Source organism: Bidens hawaiensis, unplaced genomic scaffold (genome assembly GCF_021521415.1).
Source record: "Bidens hawaiensis isolate Kalapana, Puna unplaced genomic scaffold, B.hawaiensis_p1.1 tig00046743_1, whole genome shotgun sequence".
Classification (NCBI taxonomy): Eukaryota; Viridiplantae; Streptophyta; class Magnoliopsida; order Asterales; family Asteraceae; genus Bidens; species Bidens hawaiensis.
The window spans coordinates 855-23,315 of NW_027498342.1; the positions used below are offsets into that span (position 1 = coordinate 855).

The 22,461-nt window shown below is 35.8% G+C and overlaps 3 protein-coding genes and 1 pseudogene across 3 annotated transcripts; 1 reads left to right on the forward strand and 3 right to left on the reverse strand.

The window, feature by feature from the left end:
• Nucleotides 1-202: 202 nt before the first annotated feature.
• LOC143596590 (fasciclin-like arabinogalactan protein 11 pseudogene) lies at nt 203-1,054 on the reverse strand (annotated as a pseudogene).
• An 8,821-nt stretch (nt 1,055-9,875) lies between these two features.
• LOC143596589 (uncharacterized) lies at nt 9,876-10,525 on the forward strand. Its single transcript, XM_077075325.1, has 2 exons — nt 9,876-10,021; nt 10,069-10,525. The coding sequence occupies exons 1-2, from the start codon at nt 9,876-9,878 to the stop codon at nt 10,523-10,525; spliced, it is 603 nt and encodes a 200-aa protein (XP_076931440.1).
• A 3,578-nt stretch (nt 10,526-14,103) lies between these two features.
• LOC143596591 (DNA polymerase II subunit B3-1-like) lies at nt 14,104-18,038 on the reverse strand. Its single transcript, XM_077075326.1, has 4 exons — nt 17,675-18,038; nt 15,388-15,472; nt 14,417-14,458; nt 14,104-14,342 (listed from the first exon to the last, which is right to left on the reverse strand). The coding sequence occupies exons 1-4, from the start codon at nt 18,014-18,016 to the stop codon at nt 14,281-14,283; spliced, it is 531 nt and encodes a 176-aa protein (XP_076931441.1). The 5' UTR covers nt 18,017-18,038; the 3' UTR covers nt 14,104-14,280.
• A 1,066-nt stretch (nt 18,039-19,104) lies between these two features.
• LOC143596592 (putative pyridoxal 5'-phosphate synthase subunit PDX2) lies at nt 19,105-22,254 on the reverse strand. Its single transcript, XM_077075327.1, has 7 exons — nt 22,183-22,254; nt 21,979-22,106; nt 20,998-21,085; nt 20,828-20,901; nt 20,540-20,689; nt 20,048-20,145; nt 19,105-19,344 (listed from the first exon to the last, which is right to left on the reverse strand). The coding sequence occupies exons 1-7, from the start codon at nt 22,232-22,234 to the stop codon at nt 19,206-19,208; spliced, it is 729 nt and encodes a 242-aa protein (XP_076931442.1). The 5' UTR covers nt 22,235-22,254; the 3' UTR covers nt 19,105-19,205.
• Nucleotides 22,255-22,461: the final 207 nt, after the last annotated feature.

Consider the following 22,461-nt stretch of genomic DNA (forward strand, 5'->3'; position numbering starts at 1 on the left):
CGAATCCAAGATGAATCATAATATAAATATTCGTTGCAAAAAAAGGTTTTTTAAGTCTTTTAGAAATGGATGGTAGAATGACAAAAGTTGCTAACTTAATTGCAACCACCAAAACGTAAGAAAATCAAAATCAGAAAAGGTGAAAAAAGACAGGTGGGACCCATTTGGGTAATCCGAGCTGGCACAATCAAAATCGTCCACGTCACAAGCAAAGCATTATGAGAACCACAACTTCAAAAGGGCCCACAATAAAGCCACGCAAATTCTGACTAACCCTAAACCCATCTGACACGTCAGCACCGGAAGCCGGAGAATCATCATCGGCATCGGATTTCTTATTCTTTTTCTCGGGTTCGGGTGGCGGCGGGGGCGACGGTGGAGCTGGAGGACCAAACAAACTCATTGGTAACAACACTTGGTCCACTTGATACACAGCAAGAGAACCATCGGTGTAGATAGTGTTTGCCACCGTGGCATCATTAACACCGGTGGATATGTTCACTTGGTTACCGGAAGTCGTCATGTTTAGCGGAAACTCGTAACGGGTGTTGTCTCCAGCTTGTGTCCTTAACGGATTACTAACGGTTTGAAACTGTGAATTTGAGAGGAATATTGGAATGACATGGAATTGTATTAGCTCAACCTTTTGTTGGTCGGATAGGGAGTTTAATAAGCCCGGTTTTATGTTGGAAAATGCGGTATCGGTGGGTGCGAAGACGGTTATTCCTTGGTCGGAGTTGTTGAGTTGGGTGTTGATTTGGTTGTCTACTTGGGTTAGGTGGAAGAGGCGGAGGAGGACGGTGAATTGGCTGGCTTTTTCTAGTATTTTGGTTATGTTGGTGGGTCCGGGTGGTGGCGGTGGGCTGAGATAGGGTGGTGGTGCAAGTGAGAATGAATAGCAACCCTATTGGGAGTGTAAGAAATTGGAACAAGGATGTCATTTTGAAATCTCGTTTTTGAAGGAATGTATGTTTGGTAAATGGTTGGTGGATGAAGGGTTTTTATGGAGGGAAGAAACTATTAAATATTTATCAATCCATGTTTTAATTATATTTACTATACTTGTGTTGATGTATTGTTTGTTACAGTAACACGGTGTCGTTTTCAAGAATTATGAAAAAAATTGTGTTGAAGTGGTAAAAAATTTTGGTTGATTTTAATTTGTTGAGTAATTCAGTTTAAACATTAAGAATACATATTTTTTTCGTTAAAATAATATTTTTTTTTTGAAAAAATCGAGCTTATCGGGGTGGCAAGCCGGGGTCAATTATCGACCACCTGACCCTGCCTCATAGTTGGCCCTGATAACTCGCTTAACACCTAATTGATTTTTCACTTAACACCTAATTGTTTGTTATATATAGCAACACACTTATACATACATACATCTACTTAGTGTATACATACATGTTTTCATGTTTTGGGTTGTATATGTTCTCACATGTTCACTATGGCGCGAGATAAGGAGTTAAGCCCTTGATTAGCCTCTTGACAGATTCAAAGGGGTTAAGTTGGCCCCGGCCCTAGCCTGATCTCACTAGTCATCGGTACGAATTAAGATTAGGAGCAATTTGGTCTATCCTATTAGTAGCATCTGATCAACAACAATTGTGATATGTTGTAACTGGTTGTTAGTGGTAATCGATCACCTACAAAAGTTGGACTATCAACGATAACCAAGTTACTATAGACATTTCAACCAACAACGAGTTACCGTTGATGAAACACATACTAAAGGGTTTTCCCTACTTGTATGTATGTATGTATGTATGTATGCAAGCATGCATGCATGCATGCATAACAGTCGACAGTGTGATAACTTATAACCGCCAACTGATGGTCGGGTATTTTGTATATATATTAATATATTAATTATCTAATTTTATTGAGTGTATTGTTAGAACTTTGGTACTTCATACATGTTTTTTTATTTCATGTCATTGATCGTTAAAAATGCTAAATGGGAGACCCGTACGAGCATTGAATGATATCTCGGGAAGACCGGAGCATGATATGAAGTCTTAGGAAGTGTTAGAAGGATTCGGGAAGAGTATGGATGAGAATTCTTAAGCCGATGTAAACCTGAACAAGATGGGTTGACAAAACGCAACCAAGAAGTTAAACGAGCATATCCTGGGCTAGAAAATGAGTTACAGGACCATAATATATGAATTTTGGGTTTCTCTGTGAGAGGAATCCAAATATAAGGTATAAGGTTTTCTTAGGTTGCGATATGCAATGAGATGGGCATATGGCCATCGCGTATCGCGATGGACATAAAAAACGGGAAAAATCGGGTTTAGACCTATATCTTCTATTTTACGAACCCTAATAAGTGATAACGATTTCCAGCAGCTTTTAGGCGATTTTGGGTGAATTCCAGGGCTAACAATCATCTCTTGATCAATCCTAATTGTTTTGGTCGAAAATCAATCAAGGATAATGTAACCAAATTTGTAAAGTGAGGTATAGTGCTTCTATTACAATAATGGTTATGAAACGAATGAAAGTAAGAACACAATGATTTGTTTCGAGGAAAAACCCTTGATCTTGGTTGGATCGCCGTTACAAAAATCTCGGGTGATGACAAATCGTCTATCACCACTTTATTAATCAAAAATGGGTGTTACAAGGTTGGAGATTATGATCAGTAATGCAATGATTTCTATGTGTGTGTGTGTATTGCTAGAGAGAATTCTGAGTATTGCTAAAGTGTGCGAAGTGTTCAGTGTGTCACCTAACTGATCATAAGCTCGTTATAAACAAATAATATCTATAACTAAAATTCCTATTAATCCGCCACTCTCCCACTAGCTGCGTCCATGCTTTTGATCACGTGCTGAATGAGTCCAATAGCAAGTAAATAGGTAGACCAGGTCCTATAGCCGTTATACCTATTAATCACAACACCATTGAAATACAATCGTTAGTAAACAAGTAATACCGAGGATCCTTAATCCTTCGCAACCTAGAACATATCTCAAGGATAAATGATCCACATGCTACACAAGGATAAATTAATATCAGCATAAAATCTATGCCCTAACACTAATGACCTTCATCGTCATAATTGAATATCTATCGATCACGATGCTTGACTAGTCTTCTCGAATCATATCCGGATGTAAAGTTTGTATTACTTTCAGTTTTTTCATGTATTAAGAACACATACTTTGTAACTGTTAATGATTAATCTATAAGTATTGATGTTTAGTATTGTTGCGCATTCAGTAGATTTAGGTTTTCGTTGATCAGAACGATTAGTTTGTCAATTGCTATAATAATTGCTTATAGGATTGTTTTGATTAGTTGAATACAAAGAAGCATAAAATTGCCCTTAGTTGAGTCACTCTGGCAGGGACTGTTTGATAACCAGTGTCGTGTGTTAGCGATTGTTGATGCCTAAAGTTAATCTGTTAAGTTGCATAAGATTACTGTTTTTTTGCATTCTTGAAACCCGAGTGTGATTTATTTTTGTTAATTGCTTGAATTTGTTAAATTGCTTAATCATCTAAAAGATAGAATTACAAATTTTGTCCTTTAAAAAAGCCAATTTACGGTTCATGTCATTTTTTTAGTTTCCTTGCAGGCGGTGTCCTTTAAACATTTTTTTTTCCTACACGTTACGTCCTTTACGCTAACTGGGTTAGAAAAACTCAATTAAGTACCCTCACGTGAGTCGCATGTGAGGGCATTTTTGTCTTTTTATCTACACTTGAAAAAGTTTCTACAACACTCTCTTTCTTCCAGAACTTATCCACCACCACCAAACCCACCACCAACACACACCAACACCCACCTTCAACCTCCAGCAACCACCACCAAACTCTCTTCTTTCTCTCTCTATGCCACCACCATCACCACACCATCACCATACCACAACCACTCCGGCCACCATGTAACACCCTTGGCAAACACAACATCATCTCACTCTTAGGCTATCCCACATCGGCCGTGGACAAGAGAGATTCTTGGTTCATAAGTAAATGTCCTGCCTCTTCAATCACCAACGCGTTTTGGGCAACTAAAAACAAATCCGTGAGCTCTTCGTGGGCAGAGCGGACAATATTGGTGGTGCGAGGGGTCAGATGTTACAGGTGGTATCAGAGCCACTCTTGTGCCGTTCGGGGTGATGAGACATGCCTCATCGAGGACGATGAGTCCAAAGGGGGGTTGTTTGTAACACCCTTGGCAAACACAACATCGTCCCACTCTTAGGCTATCCCACATCGGCCGTGGACAAGAGAGATCCTTGGTTCATAAGTAAATGTCCTACCTCTTCAATCACCAACGCGTTTTGGGCAACCAAAAACAAATCCGTGAGCTCTTCCTGGGCAGAGCGGACAATATTGGTGGTGCGAGGGGCCGGATGTTACACACCATAACCTTCTTCGCCGGAGCCACCATCACCATCACCATCACCACACCTTCACCCAGCCGGAGCCACCATGGTTCTCCGTCGTCTCTTCCGATTTCCGGCCACCTTCACTTTTCAATTCCGGCTAACTTAAAATACTTACTCCTTCAGAATAAAAAAGTCTTCAACCTCTAAATAATAATCACCACCGCCGCCGTCAACCACCACCCTCCACCACCAATTATCATCACTCTCATCCTCTTCCAAAATCCGTATCCCAAAACCCACCTCGGTATCGGAATCGGCAAAACCCACCCGTATCCCAAACGAAACTACTTCTACCATCACCGGATCCGGCCACCTCCAACCCATCCACCACCACTGTTTTGAATAGCCCACAAACGTATCACAAGAAGAACAAGCAGTAGGTATTAGGATTTCGATTTGTCCCAGATCTAGCGAACAAGAAGGATGGTTGTTGTTAATTAGGGTTTCGATTTATGCGGTTAATTAGGGTTTCGTCTTCCTCGTCGGAGAAGATGACCGGAGATGGTGCCGGATTTAAGAAGAAAGGGAGTTGGTTTTTGGTGGCTAAGAAGTGGTTATGTTGGTGTGGAGCCAAGGAGGGAGAGGATTAGAGAGAGAGAGAGAGAGAGAGAGAGAGAGAAGAGAGAGAATCAGTATAATATATATTATCACCATCATCGACCCACTTATCAAAACTTGATAAAATCAAAAACTGGCTTTAATAATATGAAGTGGTGGTGGGTTGAATGGAATCTGCAACGAGGTGGCCGGAATTTATGGTGGCCGGAATTTATGGTGATGGTGGTGGCTTAGAGAGAGAAGAGATAAATGAGGGGAAGGTATTATATATATTTTCTTTTCTTTTTTTTAAATTTAAGGATACATTAAAATTACAATTATGCCCATCACATGTCTGGCACATGTCATACTTAACTGAGTTTTTCTAACCCAGTTAGGGTAAAGGACGTAACGTGTAGGAAAAAAATGTTTAAAGGACACCGTCTGCAAGAAACCTAAAAAAAGGACACGTACCGTAATTTGGCTTTGTTTAAAGGACAAAATTTGTAATTATGTCCATCTAAAAACCAAACTATTTGTTTGTGTGATCAGCACTACACTTTATTACTTCATAATATTATAAATTTGTTGCACGTTACACTGACCACATACTTCTCATGGTTCGACACCCTACTTACCCTAGCTTGCTTAGGTGATTAGGAACTGATTTTAATTGTTTTTTACTAGATAGCGACAATCTAGCATCACCAACTATTATACTTTTTCATAAAGAGTAACACTTCTACATTAGTGTGATGGTTCCCCGATCTTTGGTTTGCTTTACACACGCATAGACATAAGAATGTTTTTATACGAAAAAACATGTGTTTGTATGTTCTATTAAATTTATTAGGTTAAATACTATCAGAATAATGTTATCTGAAAGTGATATGTACACGTTATATAGTAATAGTATCCAAAGATATCCTAACTATAAAACCTGTATTCACTACAAAAGCCAACTGTACATAGCGAATTCATTAAGCATTATCATCCAAAGTTGGTTTAATGTATATTGCATATACTTTATGATATTTTAATCCACAAAATACATATATGATTGATAAAGATAATATTACGGTCTGAAGCAAATTCAAATACTCATATACGTGACAGATGAGATATCATTATTCATCATAAAAACTTGTATGGCAAGTATATATCTGTGAAACATTGATACCTTTCTACGTGAAATAATTATCTCATACATAACTAGAATAATTCTTGATAAGAATTCATGCTAACTACCGATTACGATATGCTACCATTAATTAGAACAACAAAGTAATCTAACTTATTTAAGATGCATGCATGATTCTTGTTGATGCGAGTACCACTTCAAACTTTCAGTTTTTACAACTTTTATCACAAAACTTATAGTTCTATGTCACTTTCTCCATCCTTGATCACTCGGTCACCGCCATAGGAAACCTACACCACCAGCAAATGAACATACACCTTCAAAAGATTGACGAAGGTTGATCACACAATGATTTGAGTTTGTGGAAGTAGTTTTCTAAGTTAATTAATTATAATTGTCACTGATAAAAAGTATATGAAAAAAAGCTATCGATCAATCATAAGAATTGGTCCTATGGTATTCAATTTTTGCTTGTAAAGGCAGAAAAACAGAATAAACACAAGGGATGTTGGAGGGTTCTCTGATAAAGGTTGGTTTGTATGATTACATTTTTACATGTGGTTTCAAATTGCAAATATTTATTGTGAGAATATTGAAAAAGAAGCCACAAACTTAGAAACAAAGTTATATTATTTTCACCAAATATATTATACGGGGAAGGTTCATGTACATTTTATTCTTAACATGAGAACATAGGAAATAATACCAATTTATATAAAAATGAGAATGTAACAAACAATACCAACTACAATACCAATCTATATAAACAGTGATTTATAATAACAAAAAAAAAGAATCTAAAAACTACAACAAAAGAATCAATATCAAAAACAAAATAATAACAGCAAATACCAACAAATACTTATAACAGCAAAAGAAAACATCTAATAATAACAACAAATTATAAATCAGCAAATACCTATAACGTCTCATAATCGAAAATTAGCAAAAAATAACAACAAACACCTATAAAAATAAACCTAATAATAACAGCAAATTGGTTCTCACCGTTTTCATGTTAAGAGTAAAATGTATTTAATCATGTTTCTATATTATACACATCGTTTAATAATAATAATATTAATAATAATAATAATAATAATAATAATAATAGGGGAAATGTATTTCATCAACACCAAAGAACGATCAAACAAATCAATTAACAAAGAACGAAACGAAATTCCAAATTATCTTAGGTTTTTCTATTGAATCAGAAATGAGATCAATGAAAAAATTTACAACGAAAATGTGACAAATAAAATAATCCTAGCCATACTTATAAGGGTCCTGCTAATAACACACCCTCCTTCAATATTCATACACCCTCTATATGACTCCTATAACTTATACGAGTCGTATAAATATCCGTACACTGACAACTACCAACTTTCTGAAAAAGGTGTTTGACCAAATTACTATACGAGTCGTATGACTTATACGAGACATTGCTGGTATCCATACGAGTAGTATAGCCTATACTACTCGTATAATCCTCATACACCCTCTTTACGACTAGTATAGCCTATACGAGTCGTTTTGGAACACCACACACCCTTCTCAGACCGTACATACTAGCTTTTTACAGCTTTTTAGATAATGTTTGATTAGAATTAAAGCTTATACGAGTAGTATAGTCTATACGACTCGTTAATTCAGTGTACCATGTCTAGGTAGACCCGTGAATGACCAGTTTTATACGAGTAGTATAGTTTATACGGCTCGTACAGGCAGGGTAATTAGTTGACACGATATAATATTCGGTAAATTATTTGACGCGAAACAAGATTCCACCGTTAATTATATAACACGACATAATATTCTAACCAATCAAATATATATATATAGCTTATTTTCACTGCGTAGTATTCTAACATATTATAAAATTTAATAATAAAAAAACGAGTTAGATATGCCATTTTCTGATGATGACAATCAAGACGATTGTGTTGGTGAAACTTCCGACAATGTCTCACCATTTTCAACCAACGAGGTATAAAATAATTTTATAAATTATGTTTCTATTATTTTATATTTGACGATATTGTTTTTAACAAAATGTTAAATTTGTTTTCAGTTGTTTTCGTCTTTTGACGAACCTAAGGACCGGGCGAAAACAATAGGTCGTGAAGTTGGTGTTGTCGTTGTAACCCAACGGTCGAAGACAAATGCTGGTGGAGAAGTCGTTAAAGTTTGGCTAATGTGTGATCATAGCGGGTCATACAATTGCCTACATAACTTTGCAAGTGTCTAGGGAAGCTACAAATAAAATATTGTTTTTTTTATATTATGCATTGTTTGACCATTTAAACATACCCATTTTTATGCAAACCATAAAAGAATCTTTATACCCAACCCTTCACTCCTTCCCTATATATACACACCCATCTTCTTCATTTTACTTTTGCTACATCTCCAAAAACTCTCTCAAAACTCCATAGATTCAAGGTTGTTATTTCTTATGTATTCTTGAAGTTTTGACTTCTCAAGTCAAACTAACTATAGTCTTTCATTCTAACTTGTTCATCTAACATTACTAACTCTTGGTGCCTTATACGGCCTTAAGAAATCTCTCGGAGTCTCGGGCCATGATTTGGTAGTATGGGATGATCCGTAAGGAGTTCACTTTGTATTCTTCATGCATTGCCAAGGCAGAAGGATCATTATAGTTACTTATATGGATGACATCATATATATCTTAAATATAAATAAACAAAACCTCTCTACATTTTCTCAAATTATCAGATTGTTTTATTTGTAAATGGAGGTTTCTCATGCATTTGACCCGAATTTACGGGTATGGGTTTCACCAAACCCAGATAGCCCTTAAACGGGTTGTAGCATCTCATTAAATTAAAAATTAATCTCATTAAATATTTGATATAAAAATCATATAAAATAGGGATATACTATATATTAGTACGTATCCGATTTAAAAAGAAAGAATATATTATTTATAATTAAAAAACAATTTTATAGTAAAAAAAATAAGCGGGTTATGAGTCTCATTAAACCCAAATAAATTTTAAACCGAGTTATAACATCTCATTTATTTGTGAAACACTTTTATCATCAAATCCTAAGTATATTATTAACCAACTTACAATAAATAAAATTATTATAAAAAAATATATATAAATATTAGAAACAAATAACGTAAAACAACACCGTAATACGTGTTAAAATCTAGTTATATATAAACAGGGAAGTGAGGTAGAGGGGGCTTGGGACAACGCCAATAATGCCGAACATACGAACCTCGAAGATGTTGATATCGATGAGGACAACTTATAGATCAATCAACATAACAATATATGTCAACGATATGCATAACGACAATGATGTCGATGATGTGCAAAACGATACTGATAAGCGTTCGAGGGGGTCAAGTCAGCAACGCGTGAGGATGGATACTAATCAATTGCCGCCTCTCGTAGATCCCTCAAGGCTTGTATGCGGCATGTAAAACTTACTTGTAAAACAAGTTACGTATCTTATTATTAATTACATATATATATTTTTCTATCAATCAAACGCAACGGTCGTATATATTATAACAACCTTGCTCCCAAATTCCAATCGACTGAGAAAAATTATTACCAAAGTTAATTACCAGTCAAGTCTCACTTATTTATGGTAAAAATATTTGTAATTGATTGTGTTATGAAATACTCCATTGTTTATAGATAGTTTTTCCGTCTCATTATTTCTTCACATATTAAAGATTCGATTACACGCACACACACAATATTATTATTATTATTATTATCAATCACCGACGTCCGACTGACGACCATGGCTCTTGCAAACCACCACATCGGAAGTGGAAGTAGTGTTAGCATGAATAATAAGAAGAAGACAACGAAAGGCCGGAAGAAGATAGAGATAAAGAAGATAGAAGAAGCCAACAGCCGTCAAGTCACCTTCTCCAAGTTGAAACCGTACTCGAACGCTATCTAAACAATAATAATAATGATAACACCACCAGTACCAGTAGCAGTAATAATAACCAGTACTCTTCTCCTCCACCCCTGCCGGTTCAAGAGTTCAACCAGCATTACACCGAGGTTTCAAGGGAACTCGAGGCCGAGAAGAAGCGAAGGGATCAGATGATCATCCCGTCCAGTAGCACTAGTAGTCTGCCGTGGTTCGAGGGGCCCACCGAGGGGATGGACGAGGGGGAGTTGGATCTCTTCTTGTGGTCCTTGCTCGAGTTGAGGAGGAAGGTCCTGACCCGAGCCGACGAGTTAATGATGATCAACAGGCCACAGTCCTCTAATTCCGCTGCTGCTGGTGTGTTTGATCATCATCAAATGCGGTGGAAGAATTATGTTAACGGCGGTCAGACGACGACAGGTCATGATCCAACAAACAACGGAGGAGGGTTTGTGTTCCAGCATCATGGCATTGGCGGATCAGGAGATCAGATACTGCCCAAGTTTTAGGGTTTTTTATTATTTTATTTTGATAGGCAAATATTCAAGGATCAATCGTTGAATATATATGCATGGTGATTAATGAACCCTAGCTAGATTAGAGATGTTCAAAACGGTTTGGGACTAGGAACCGGAACCGGTTCCTAACCGGTTCCTATATTCAAAACCCCCTTTTAAACCGGTTCCAGGCTCGAACCGGTTAGGGAACCGAACCGGTTCTCCCACCCTCGGACCCCTAACCTATCTAACCGGTTCCTAAACCGGTTCCTACACTGTAACCGGTTACAGTGTAAAAAAAAATTTTTTTTTTTCGTTTTTCGTTTGCGATTTGGATTCTAAACTACGATTCGTATTTGTATAGCATGAAAAATAAACAAAACAATTAACATAAAATTCATTTTATTTACTTTAAGAAGTTCAAAAAAAAAAAGGTTACGTGTTTTAAAATCTTCAAAAACAAACTAACAAAACATTAAACTTATAAATATAAAGTTGTGACATATTATTTCTAGAAAAGCCTTCTTGTTCGTCGTAATTATTGAGCGGCGACTTCTTTCTCGGAATTACTTGTAGAAATGCCTTCTTGTTCGTCGTGCACTCGAAATCAAGTGGTGTTTCATCTTCGAGAGTGGTTACGTGTTGAATACGATCGATTGAGTCCAAGTGATCCTTTAAGCAAATGCACATCTCCACCAACTCCGAATTTAGTCTTGTTCTTCTCACCGATATTACCCTGCCACTAAGAGAAAAAGCGGATTCCGAAGCTACCGTAGAAGCTTGGACGGTTAGTAAATCACAGGCCATGGTGGCAAGAATCGGAAACTCGGTTTCCTTTACCTTCCACCAAGCCAAAACATCAAAAGTGCCATATTCCTCTTCTTATAAACCGGTAAAGTAATCATTTGCACTATACCTTCCTAGTTCGCTTGAAGGGGTGTTACCCCTTTGTTTTTTAGCCGTTACGTTGCGAACGGTGTTCATAAGGCTAATCATGGGATCTCGTACTCTAGTAGCACTTGAACTTGATGAAGACCCCCCCGGCATAGGCATGTGTATGTTTGACCCATATTTATTTAAATAAAAGTCATACATAAATTTAAAATTCAAATTAAAATAATTTTTTGCCTCTGTTGAAAAGTTTGGGTCAATTTCATGCATATCTAAGGCTGAAAAAATTTCGTCTATCACACATTCAACCCCCGTAACATTTAACATTGGGTTTAACGCGGCGGCGCAAGTAAAAACCGGTGGCAATTCAAGAAAGTATTTTTTTAATTTAAACTTCATTGGTAATATGATGTTTGAAAACATTGGACTTTTATTTTCAAATTCTTTAAGATTGTTAACCATTAAAAATAACTCCGAAAGAACCAAGGGACTTGTCGGATAATACGTTCCCGATAGTTTCGTAGTTGATGTTTTAAAAACTTCAAGAAAAGTCGATAAGTCATTGATAATTTCCCATTTGAAAAGGGGATTGCCAAATCATTCTCGGCAAGACTAGAATGAAACATTTGTAAAGTTTCTCTTTGTTCCAAAGCACTTTGAAACATTGTGCAAGTGGAATTCCATCGATGAGGTACATCCCAATTAGCTCCCAAAGCTTTTCTTCCCGTATCTTTACAAAATTTTCTATAATCCATTTGTCTTTTTTTACTTTTCTTAAAAAACTTCATGTAGCATTAGTCTAAAATCGTTTATAACCGATGTAACCTCATCCGAAGCAAGTCCGTCTTGCACGATTAAATTAATGATATGTGCAACACACCTTGAGTGAAAAAATACACCATTGCAAATCGGCGTATATTTTAATTTTAATTTATCAACCGCCGATGTATTATTCGACGCGTTATCAAATGCCATTGAAAATATTTTATTTTCTAGTTTATAAGTTTTTATAACATAATCTAAAATTTCAAACAGATTATCTCCCGTATGTGGATACTCAAAGAGTTCGAAAGCAATGGTGCGTTTCATCATTTCCCACGATGACGGGTCTACCCAATGAGCGGTGACACAAAGATAAGATTCGGGTAGACCATGTGGAGCCGACCAAACATCACTAGTTAAGTTTATTCCCGTATTTATATTTTCAAAATATGCAATTAGTACCTCTTTGGCCTTCTTCCACAATTTTAAACAATAACGTTTAAGAGTATGACGACTTACGTGAGTGTATTGTGGTTGAAGCGTATCTCGAATCATGGCGGTTAAGCGAGGGTTGTCGAAGTGGCTAAACGGAAAAGCTTCTTGAATCACAAACTTCGCCATACGATCTTGAACTCGATCAATTTGGTATGTAAATATTCCGCCTTCACTATCCATTTGCGTTTGTTGCGAATCGACGTTCTTTTTCAACGCCTTGCAATACGGTTTTTCGATGTGTTTCTTCAAATTTGAATTCGAAAGTGGGTTTAAATAAACCCCACAAAACTTGCACCGAGCCTTCAATGAATGGTCACTCAATTCAACCAAATCCCAATTGCACCAAATCTCTTGATTACGATTATGAGGTACAATACGAACGAAACTTGGTTCGGCGTTGGAACCTTGACCAACCGATGATTGTGAGGCAGCCATAACAACAAATATGAATATAGAAGAAGAGAAAACAAGAGATTAGAGAACTCAAAACGTTGTAATAGCGTTTTTTGTATTTTTTTGCGTTCGGGTTTGCGTTTTGAGTGTTGTGATGAACCCATGACACCAAATACCTATTTATACTAGTAGTGGGGTGCTTGGGGGAGTCAAAAAACGGCTATTTTTGACCCCAACGGTAAAAAAAACGGCCAAAAAACGATTTCCAACGGCTTAATCGATCCAACGGCTAGAACCGGTTCCTAACCGGTTCCGGTTCCTACCCGCCCCCACTCAGAAACGCAAGAACCGGTCACGGATCATCGGGTTGAATCAGATAGGGTCCGGTTCCTACCAAAAACGGGTAGGAACCGGTTCGGTTCCGGTTCGGGTCCACCGGTTCGGTTCCAGGAACCGGTTTTTTTGATCAACTCTAAGCTAGATACTTTCTGGATTAATATTTTCATCACTTCTTGTTATTATGGTTTTGATGTGGTTTACTCTGTGTGTCGTTAAATTCTTTGATAAATAATATGGCGTGAACTTAGATTTTACGTGATGCTACTGATCTAACCCTATTTTTTTGTTGTAAGTTTTTGATTTAAATAATTAGTATCCAACATGTTAATCCTGTGAAAATTTGTGTTGTATTCGGGCGTTTGTCGATTTTTTTGGTTTTCCATCTGGAAATCAATCAACAATAACTAGTTTTACACTGGAAACACAAGCAAAATCAGCCCAAGACATAACAAATATGATTATATTCTTGCTATGGCAAGGGGTTGTTTGTTTGGTTTATGAAGGTGCAAGAGACGCTCATAAAAACGTATCATGGACAAAAGAGCGCACCTCATGCAGTTGATATGTAAAACACAAGAGAGGGAGGAATAAAAGATGCGCACCTCATGTTGTTTCATATGACTTAACGATTTAACACGAAAGGGAGGAATAAAAGATGCGCACCTCATGTTGTTTCATATGACTTAACGATTTAACACGTCACATACAGTGTTATAGGATGCCTTGTATAGATTTTTATTATTATCTCGTTCAGTCATATTATCAAACACTTCTACTCAAGCTCATGATTTCTGATTCAACTTTTGAAACCAAGACAACATTCTTGTAATACCATCAACTCTTTAACAACACAAGAATGCACATTAAGTGTTACAAAAATCATCGTTTCAGTTCTCTATTTGTGATTCTGCTAACGCCTCTTCTGCTTTCAGTTTCTCAGGGACAAAATCTGCTTGCAACAAAACATTAAACATGCTACAAACACAATTACAACAAAAGTAAAATGAATACTGCATAACATACCTGAAAGAAAGTCGAATCTCCTCCGCTTACCTACAGCCAATGCTGATTCAAGAACACGAATTACTGAATTAGCTACTTATATTACACATTTAACATGTTCAACTCAATTTAGCTACAGATTGAAATGTATATGTATGCATCCTAGTGCTTAGCTCTAAAACAACGTGAGCTGCCTCAGATCGGCTTGTTAAAAGTTTGAATTCACACGAGCTTAAACGAGCTCGAGCAAATAAGGCTCGTTTAACAAAGGGGCCCGAGCTCAAGCTAGCTCGCGAGCCGAGCCTATTATTTTTATAACTTTTATTTAATGTATTAAATATGTTTATGCAACCATATTTATTATATACAAATTCATGATTATAATGACTATATAAAATATATATTATGATGTATACAAATAATAAATGAAAAAATATAATAATATAATAATAATATAAAATGTATATGTACTGATTAATAAACAATAAATGAGCCGAGCCAGAGCCGTGCTCGAGCTTGAAGAAACGACTCACAAGCCGAGCTCGAGCTTTAGTAAAAGAGCCGGGCTCATTTACACCCCTACCTAACATTAACAGACATTAAAAGTGACTGTTAAGTCCATATGAAATTACTATTTTACCCTTCTCATTGGAATACGAAAAAGGTAAAAATCACTATTAGAAAAACTGCCTATGCACACACACAAACAATCCCGATCCCTAGGTTCACTTTCTTGAAAAGTATTAATGATCAATGTACAACAAAGTCAGCTATATTTACAACCAAAAGTTGCATGTCTCTCGTCTGTTTACATATCAATCATTTTATAAAGTAAACCGATCATTAATTCATTATGTCTTCATTCCTATAGCTGTTATTACATAATCATATATGCCTCCTACAAACTCTAACTTTGACCAATATCCATCCAGGAAGCGAAAAAACAATAAAAAAAGACCAAATTAATAATATATCAAAGGCACAGAACTTACAAAGGTGTTTGTAATCGATATGTTTCTTGTGATCCAGAAAAGCATTAGCATACGCTTCTGTGGTGAACACCTGAAGAAATTTTTCCTGCACATACATGAAATGCACAAAAATTTAGATAGTTATAGAAAAGAAAAAGAAGATGATTTTGCTGTAATAAAAATATAGGCTGGACGAGCGAATTTGAAGTTGCAAAAGTTTGGACATCAAGATGCATAATTGCATATACATTTAATTATATTTGTTGTTTCTTATGCCTTCTTGCAGATCATCTTTTAATATCATCCAACAACATTCAAATTTTGCAATTAATGTTACAACTTACAAGTTCTAAAAGTGAATGGGAATATTATATCTGAACTTTGTGATTAGAATGGAGAGGAACCCTCAATGTATCATACTCAGTAAATCCCACCAATAGCAAAGCTATGGTATGGTCTGAGGAGGGTAAGATGTAGAGTGTAGACAACCTTACCTCTACCGCGTAGGAATAGAGAGGCGGCTTCCGGTGAGACCCCCGGCTCAATAGTAGTTTTAAATCAAGCCTTGGACATAAGGCCATAAAACTCAACTATTGGGACATCAGCCATCAGCGCCACCACATGATGCCTGATTAACCCTCAATGTATATACGAGTTATAAACCATAGAGAAACCTATCTTGGGCAAGCGGGCTAAATAGAAATAAACCCTAAAAATCATATTAAATAACTGTAACACAGGTCAAGTTAATGAAACTCAAATTATTTTAAACTGTTAATTTACATATTCTTGCCAAACAGGCAGTCACCAGATATCATATACTGCTAAAAATAGCACATGTAGCCAAGAGAGACTATGATTCTATAAACAACAGTCAATGACAAAGATGTTGCTTATATTATGTGAATTGTAATCAGTTTTGCTATCAATTGAATATTTCTAATTATTATTTTCTAATTCTATTATTGTAAAATGCAATATCAAGTCTACCCAAAAAAAAAAAGTGAAGTGTTATCAGTAAAAGTAACTTTATTTATGTTGATCCACATCATAAGATGAATAAAATTATTCATAGAAGACGACACAACACAAACAGCCTTAGTTTTAGCAATCGAATATTTGTTCAATTACTGTAGTTTGTTGAAACCAATCCTTTCATTTATGTATCCTAGTCTGCTACATAAGATAATAAGGAATGTGTATTAAGAGGCCATGATCTTAAATGTAGAAGATGACTTTCAAGTCTCTTAGGTGTTTTATCACTCTTCTATTCATAAATCACAGATCTTTCCTTCATGTTTCTAAACACGTGTTCTTTTCTTGCATCAATCAGCATCATCTAATTAAATTTTTAAACGACTTCAATATACGATTTCGTGTATAATAACAGGTAAGGCTGTAAACAAACCAAACGTCCAGCGAACCGTTCAGCAGGAAATTTGTTTATGTTCATCCGTTTAATAATTGAATGGACATAAAAAAAGAATTTCGTTCAGTAAGCTTACTGAACGAACACGAACAGAGGTCAAGTCCATTCAATTGTGTTCGTTAACGTTCGGTAACGTGTTCGTTTAGGTTCGTTCGTTAATGTTTGTTTACGTTTGTCCGGTTATGTTCGCTTACGTCCGCCTGGTTATGTTCATTTACGTATATATGTTTGTTTATTAGAATTTTACTACTGCTATATCTTATTTATATATTTATATTTTTTTTACTATTACTATTATAATATAATTATGCTTATGAGTATTATGTTAAGCTTTTTTGGTTATTATGCGGTGTACTTCCGGATTTTTGGGTGATTTTGTATTGATTTAATGAATATTATTTTCAAATTAACATATGTCCATTTGTGTTCGTTTATGTTTTGCGTCCGTTAGTCTTCTTTAGTGTTCGGTAATGTTCGCTTGTTTCCGTTAGTTCGTTCATTTACAAAAGTAATGAACAGACACGAACAAGCTCAATTCCTTAACGAACGAACACGGACACGAAACTTTGTTCAGTAAACATAAAGTGTTTGTAAATCGTCCGTTTGTCCGACAAAAGCTTAACGAATATCATTAACAGCATATTGAAACATATGAATAATTCACTGAAAGTTTTCTGTAACTTACTGCGCATAACTATAATTTCATTGTGCCTATCTGACCTAAATCCAGTAACACAACCTACATGAAAGCAATTAATAACCATACTATTCCTAAACTAATTCAATTTCCACACCTAACAGTTATTCAAAACCATACAATGCAAAACCCTAACTCTAACTCAATTCAACTAAAACATTAATAAGTCAATTAAACCGTACCGAAGCTTTATTAATGACGTAAACAGCTTCCTGTGTGATCCGAATGTTAGGATCTTCACTCTTAATAATCCGACTCACTCGACTCATCGGAATCTGATACAATGAACTCTCGTCTTCTTTCTCATTATTATTATTATTATTATCCTCTTTTGTTATCTTCTTCTTCTTTGAAACGACGCCGTTTGTTGCCGGTGGAATCTGTACGGAATCATCTGTTTCTATTACTTCTACCGGCACTTTGAGTTGCTCTTCCGGCACAACGTCGTTTTTGATTTTGCGTTTGCCGTTGGCTTTCGCCGGTGCCGGAGTTGTTTGTTTTTCAGGTTTCGGGTCTTTAGTCATTTTTTTGGTTTATCTGAAACCAACAGTTTAACGCAGTTTACATGCTTTTAATAATATATATTTATACTATGGGCTCGTTATTGTTATTGGGCTTCTTTGGTTATTTTTAAATCTCAATTATGGAGTTTTGACGCTATAATGTGTCGATTCCAAATGTACTTAACAATGGCTTGGTTAAAGTCGGTTAACGAACACGCATTAATCTTAACCATAACTGAATGGCTGAGTGACCATTCAATTAACCATAACCAGGCGGCTGAAAGTCTTGTATGCCAATATAATTACGGCTACTCTTATACGGTTTCTTTTATAAATGTTTTTTTTCTATATTTTAATTAAGTTAGTCTAAGTTGCAGGCACACTAATTTTAGCATCTCTACTTTTCTATTACTGCACTCTTGTAAAATGTTATTGCACACAAAGTCTTCAAGCTTTGAGGTCTCAAGTCTTGTCGGTGTATAAGTAAGATATTCTAATTATGTCTCTCAAGTCTCGTCGGAGTATAAGTAAGATATTCTAATTATGTCCTATGTAAATGTTGTTTAATTATAAAAATCATGATGGGTTAAGTTCATGAAGTGTTGAAATGTGACATAATAACACCCATTTAAGAAATAGTCTTGATAAGTTAATATTTAAAACTTATTAGTAATATTTATGAAGGGTTAAAGCATAAACTGGAAGTTGGTGGTCTAAGGGAACCTCGTCCGTATGCTTCGCTATTTTAAAGGGCGATTAGGGAATTTTAGACCAGTTTTAATTTGCCTTATAAACTAACTAGACGGTTTATGATTTTGTAAACTAGTCCCATATTAACTTTGCTACTTATAAACCAATAAAAATAGGTTGACAGTGTTTCATGTTAACAAAACAATATCCGCATAAAAGAACCAGTTAAAGTTAAACCGATCATGCATGGGTTAGCAAATTGTCTTGTTTAAACAGATTGGCAGGTCGACCTGTTTACATATTGGATATTACTCTGAGCTTTGAAGGGTTTAATGCAACCAGAAAACTCAATTCTTTTAAGAAAAACAACAATTCAAAAGGTTTGGCTAAAAAGAAAAGCAACAATAAAACAATTTCCATTGTTATATACACAAAACTGAAAATTGCAAACCCTGTGAAGAGCCATTCCATTGTTAAATGACTCAAAAAGAATCGGTCACCTACATGATGAAATGCGTTGCTACTCATATATAGGAAGGTCGGTTTTGGGTTGCTTGTTGTACAGGTAACTTTCTGGATCTTCATAGTAGTTGCTGCTGCTGCTGCTCGCTGCAGTTATCTCGTTGTTGCTAGGCGACATTTTCATGAAGTAACTATGCCTGTAAAAACACAAACATCAGCGTAATAGAATACACACATCTTATGAGTGGGTCAATTTAGGTTATGTTTTATCACTAACGGGAAATAGTTTAAATCAAAAGGTTTAGCTAATAAGATACGATTCAAATGCATCAAATTGGTTGAAAGTAAAGAAACATTTTTTGGACAAAAACTATATTGGGTCAAAGCAGCAAATCTGTGACCCATTTCAACCCACGGTAATATAGAGCGTGCATGAAACGTAAAAAAGCAAACCTTAGCTGGAATAACTGACGTATCCAAACTGAAATAACCGAACCCAGGAAAAAGTACAATTTAGTTTATGTTTTTTGAAAAACGAATTTTAAGTAATTTATAAGAATTTGATAATGGTGTAAGCCCAAAAAATTTAGCTCCAAATGTGTGATAATCAGTTAGTTATGATTTAAGAAAAAAATTTAGACCCAAATTCATTATTTTTGGTCATTTTGTTTCAGCCCAAAATTTACGAGCCCAACTGGTAAAACCAAAACCAAAGTACCAAACGGTTTTCAAAACTTTCGGTTTTTTATTTGCTTTGATCCCAAAACCGACCCATGCACATACCTATGCTAAATTGCTAATACATTACCATTTTGACCCATTAGCCAGTGTGTTTAACCCATCCATGTTCCCACCTATTAAATTATATATAAATAATATAGAAGTGGAAATATGAAATACCATCGAGAGTCAATAGTCAATTCAGGATGAAATGCAGTTGCTAGTATATTCCCCTGCTTCACAGCTACTATCACTTTGCTCTCAGGTTCAGCGCTCTCCTAAAAAATAAACTGTCATGCACTCTAAAGATTTTAAATACAAATTCAGTAACCAGATTACACTATTACAACTACAGCAACACAGAACAATATGTTCCTTTTTAAAAAAATACTAAAAAAATCATTACACATGACAAATTAACACTTTTTATATAGTTAATATAACAGAAAAACAAATTTATAACACACTTATAAAACATACTAATAGCACACATAAAGTCTTAAGAATACTTACACACACTTGAGCATACTTATAAATCTTAAGTTGTTAGTACCTAAACGGCTAAACCTAAACATATCAATAGTCTTTTAATAAATAAGCATTGTAACCGAGTACAACCCAACCACAACTAAAAGGTTTAACATATCATACAAAGAAACAAGAAACACTTACCTCTTTAATAGAAACAGAAGCCAGCACTTCAACACCAAGTCCCACTTCTAGAATTGCAGGAGCACGGATAAAAACACCACGAAAACTTGGCGGCCCCCCTTCCTTAGCAGCAAGCTCTGGTACGGGAAGCTCAGCTTCAAAGCTCTGAATCTGTATGCCACGTTTATAAAGAAAATAAAAACATTACATTCCAATTAAACCAACAATTTCAAATATGATACATTTCAGTTTTACCTAGGGTCTTCATTAATAAAAATAACCTGAATATGTAAAAAGATTTATACTTACTTGACTACCAAAGAAATTACGATGAACTGTACAATCAAGCCCTCCAACAAGTTCCTGGCCCCCTATTTTCTGTCCTGAAAAACAGAATGCTTTGAGATTAATAAATGAAAAAATATATATGACAGATGTGATCAAATAAATAACTTATAAATAATTAAACAAACTCTCACCAACTGCTTTATCTGCCAAGAAGATAAGACCAGCACAAGTTCCCCAAACTGGTTTTCCCATTCTTACAAACTCACGTAGCGCGGGAAACTACCAAAAGAGTACCAAGTGAGTTCAGATGTAGATAAACAATGTGTTCAAATAATAATTAAAAAAAATCATTTTTATACATTCTGACAATATTTTGTGGTTTGTTGTTAGGGTACTACGGGCACATGGAGAAGTACCCGAATTCCTTTTTTTTCATATTGTAAATTGAAGCTACATTATACGTTTAAAAACACAAAAACAAACACTTCCATAACTTATATAAATATAATAATCACGTGGTACACTTTTTTTTTATCTTGCCGTGTTTTGAACTACAGCTTGGGCGATAAGTCGATAACCTTCGTGAGAGATTGGAGACTACCAGAGACGCCCTCATTCAAGTCAAACTCATTCGATGAATCGAATGGAAGCATTAAACAATGATTTATTTTGTCGTAAGAAAATTGAATGAAGAATTGTTTGTAGGGTAGAAGAAATGAGAGCATGGAATTTAGTAATTTTGGTGTAAAAACAATGAATGGAGATGAGTATATTTATATTAAAAAACATTTTTTTTAATCATAAACGGTCAAATAACCATGGGAAAACAGTCACCACCCACACATTCACAGTCGGTTTCAAGTACCCGAAAGTGCGAACCGATCTCCATACCCGATACCGGGCTAGCCGATTAAACCGAGAGCTAGCCTTACTAGTTATAAATAAAAGGTTCATGCTTGAGATACGCTGTCTAGATAATACCGTCAAGATTCAATGACACAACATTACAACTCCAATTTCAAGATATGTTAGGATGCTTTGGAACTGGAGAGAGATCATCAAGATTCAAAAATACCGCTGTTTTAATAGGCTATAATTATAAATATTCATAGAGGACTTTAGTCGAACACATGGAGTGCAAACATGCAACAGAATGTCAATATAAAACTCACCAGATTGTGCAATTCGGCGAGTTTAGCCATGGTGGTGCTCTCGCCGCCGGGAATAATAAGCGAGGTAATATTATCCAGCTGCTCAGCCTTCCTTATCTCCACCCCCTTTACCCCAATCCTTCTTAAGGCTGCATATAAACACAAACAGATGAAGAATTATTATACAGTGTGCATGCAAAGTGAGAGATGTGAATTGAATTGAACCTGCGAGGTGTTCATTGAAGGAACCCTGTAAAGCAAGAACTCCCACCGCCATTGATGTATTAATTAATTCTTTTTAGGTAGGTTTTTCCGAAGAAATGAAAGAAAATAAAAAACAGGCTGCGGTGGGTGGGTCTGGTGGAGATTTGAGGCGAATTTCACTTGGTTGGTGGGTGGCTTGACTCGTGAGTCGTGTAAGACTTTGCGTCACTCGATATTTGACTACATTCATGAGTACTTCTCTGGTGGGGGGCTTTGAAGCCCCTACACCGTGTCACGTAA

Bases quoted from the DNA above. Each gene is read 5' to 3' on its own strand.
- LOC143596591 (XM_077075326.1), bottom strand. From the start codon at position 18,016: ATGACTAAAGACCCGAAACCTGAAAAACAAACAACTCCGGCACCGGCG. The intron at 14,459-15,387 runs GTAAGTTCTGTG...TTCTTGAATCAG, and splicing joins TATCGATTACAAACACCTTT to CATTGGCTGTAGGTAAGCGG. The intron at 14,343-14,416 runs GTATGTTATGCA...TGTTGCAAGCAG, and splicing joins GAGATTCGACTTTCTTTCAG to ATTTTGTCCCTGAGAAACTG.
- LOC143596589 (XM_077075325.1), top strand. From the start codon at position 9,876: ATGGCTCTTGCAAACCACCACATCGGAAGTGGAAGTAGTGTTAGCATG. The intron at 10,022-10,068 runs GTACTCGAACGC...TAACACCACCAG, and splicing joins ACCTTCTCCAAGTTGAAACC to TACCAGTAGCAGTAATAATA.
- LOC143596592 (XM_077075327.1), bottom strand. From the start codon at position 22,234: ATGGCGGTGGGAGTTCTTGCTTTACAGGGTTCCTTCAATGAACACCTC. The intron at 20,690-20,827 runs GTAAGTATAAAT...CGTGGCATACAG, and splicing joins GTAATTTCTTTGGTAGTCAA to ATTCAGAGCTTTGAAGCTGA. The intron at 20,146-20,539 runs GTAAGTGTTTCT...TTTATTTTTTAG, and splicing joins CTTCTGTTTCTATTAAAGAG to GAGAGCGCTGAACCTGAGAG.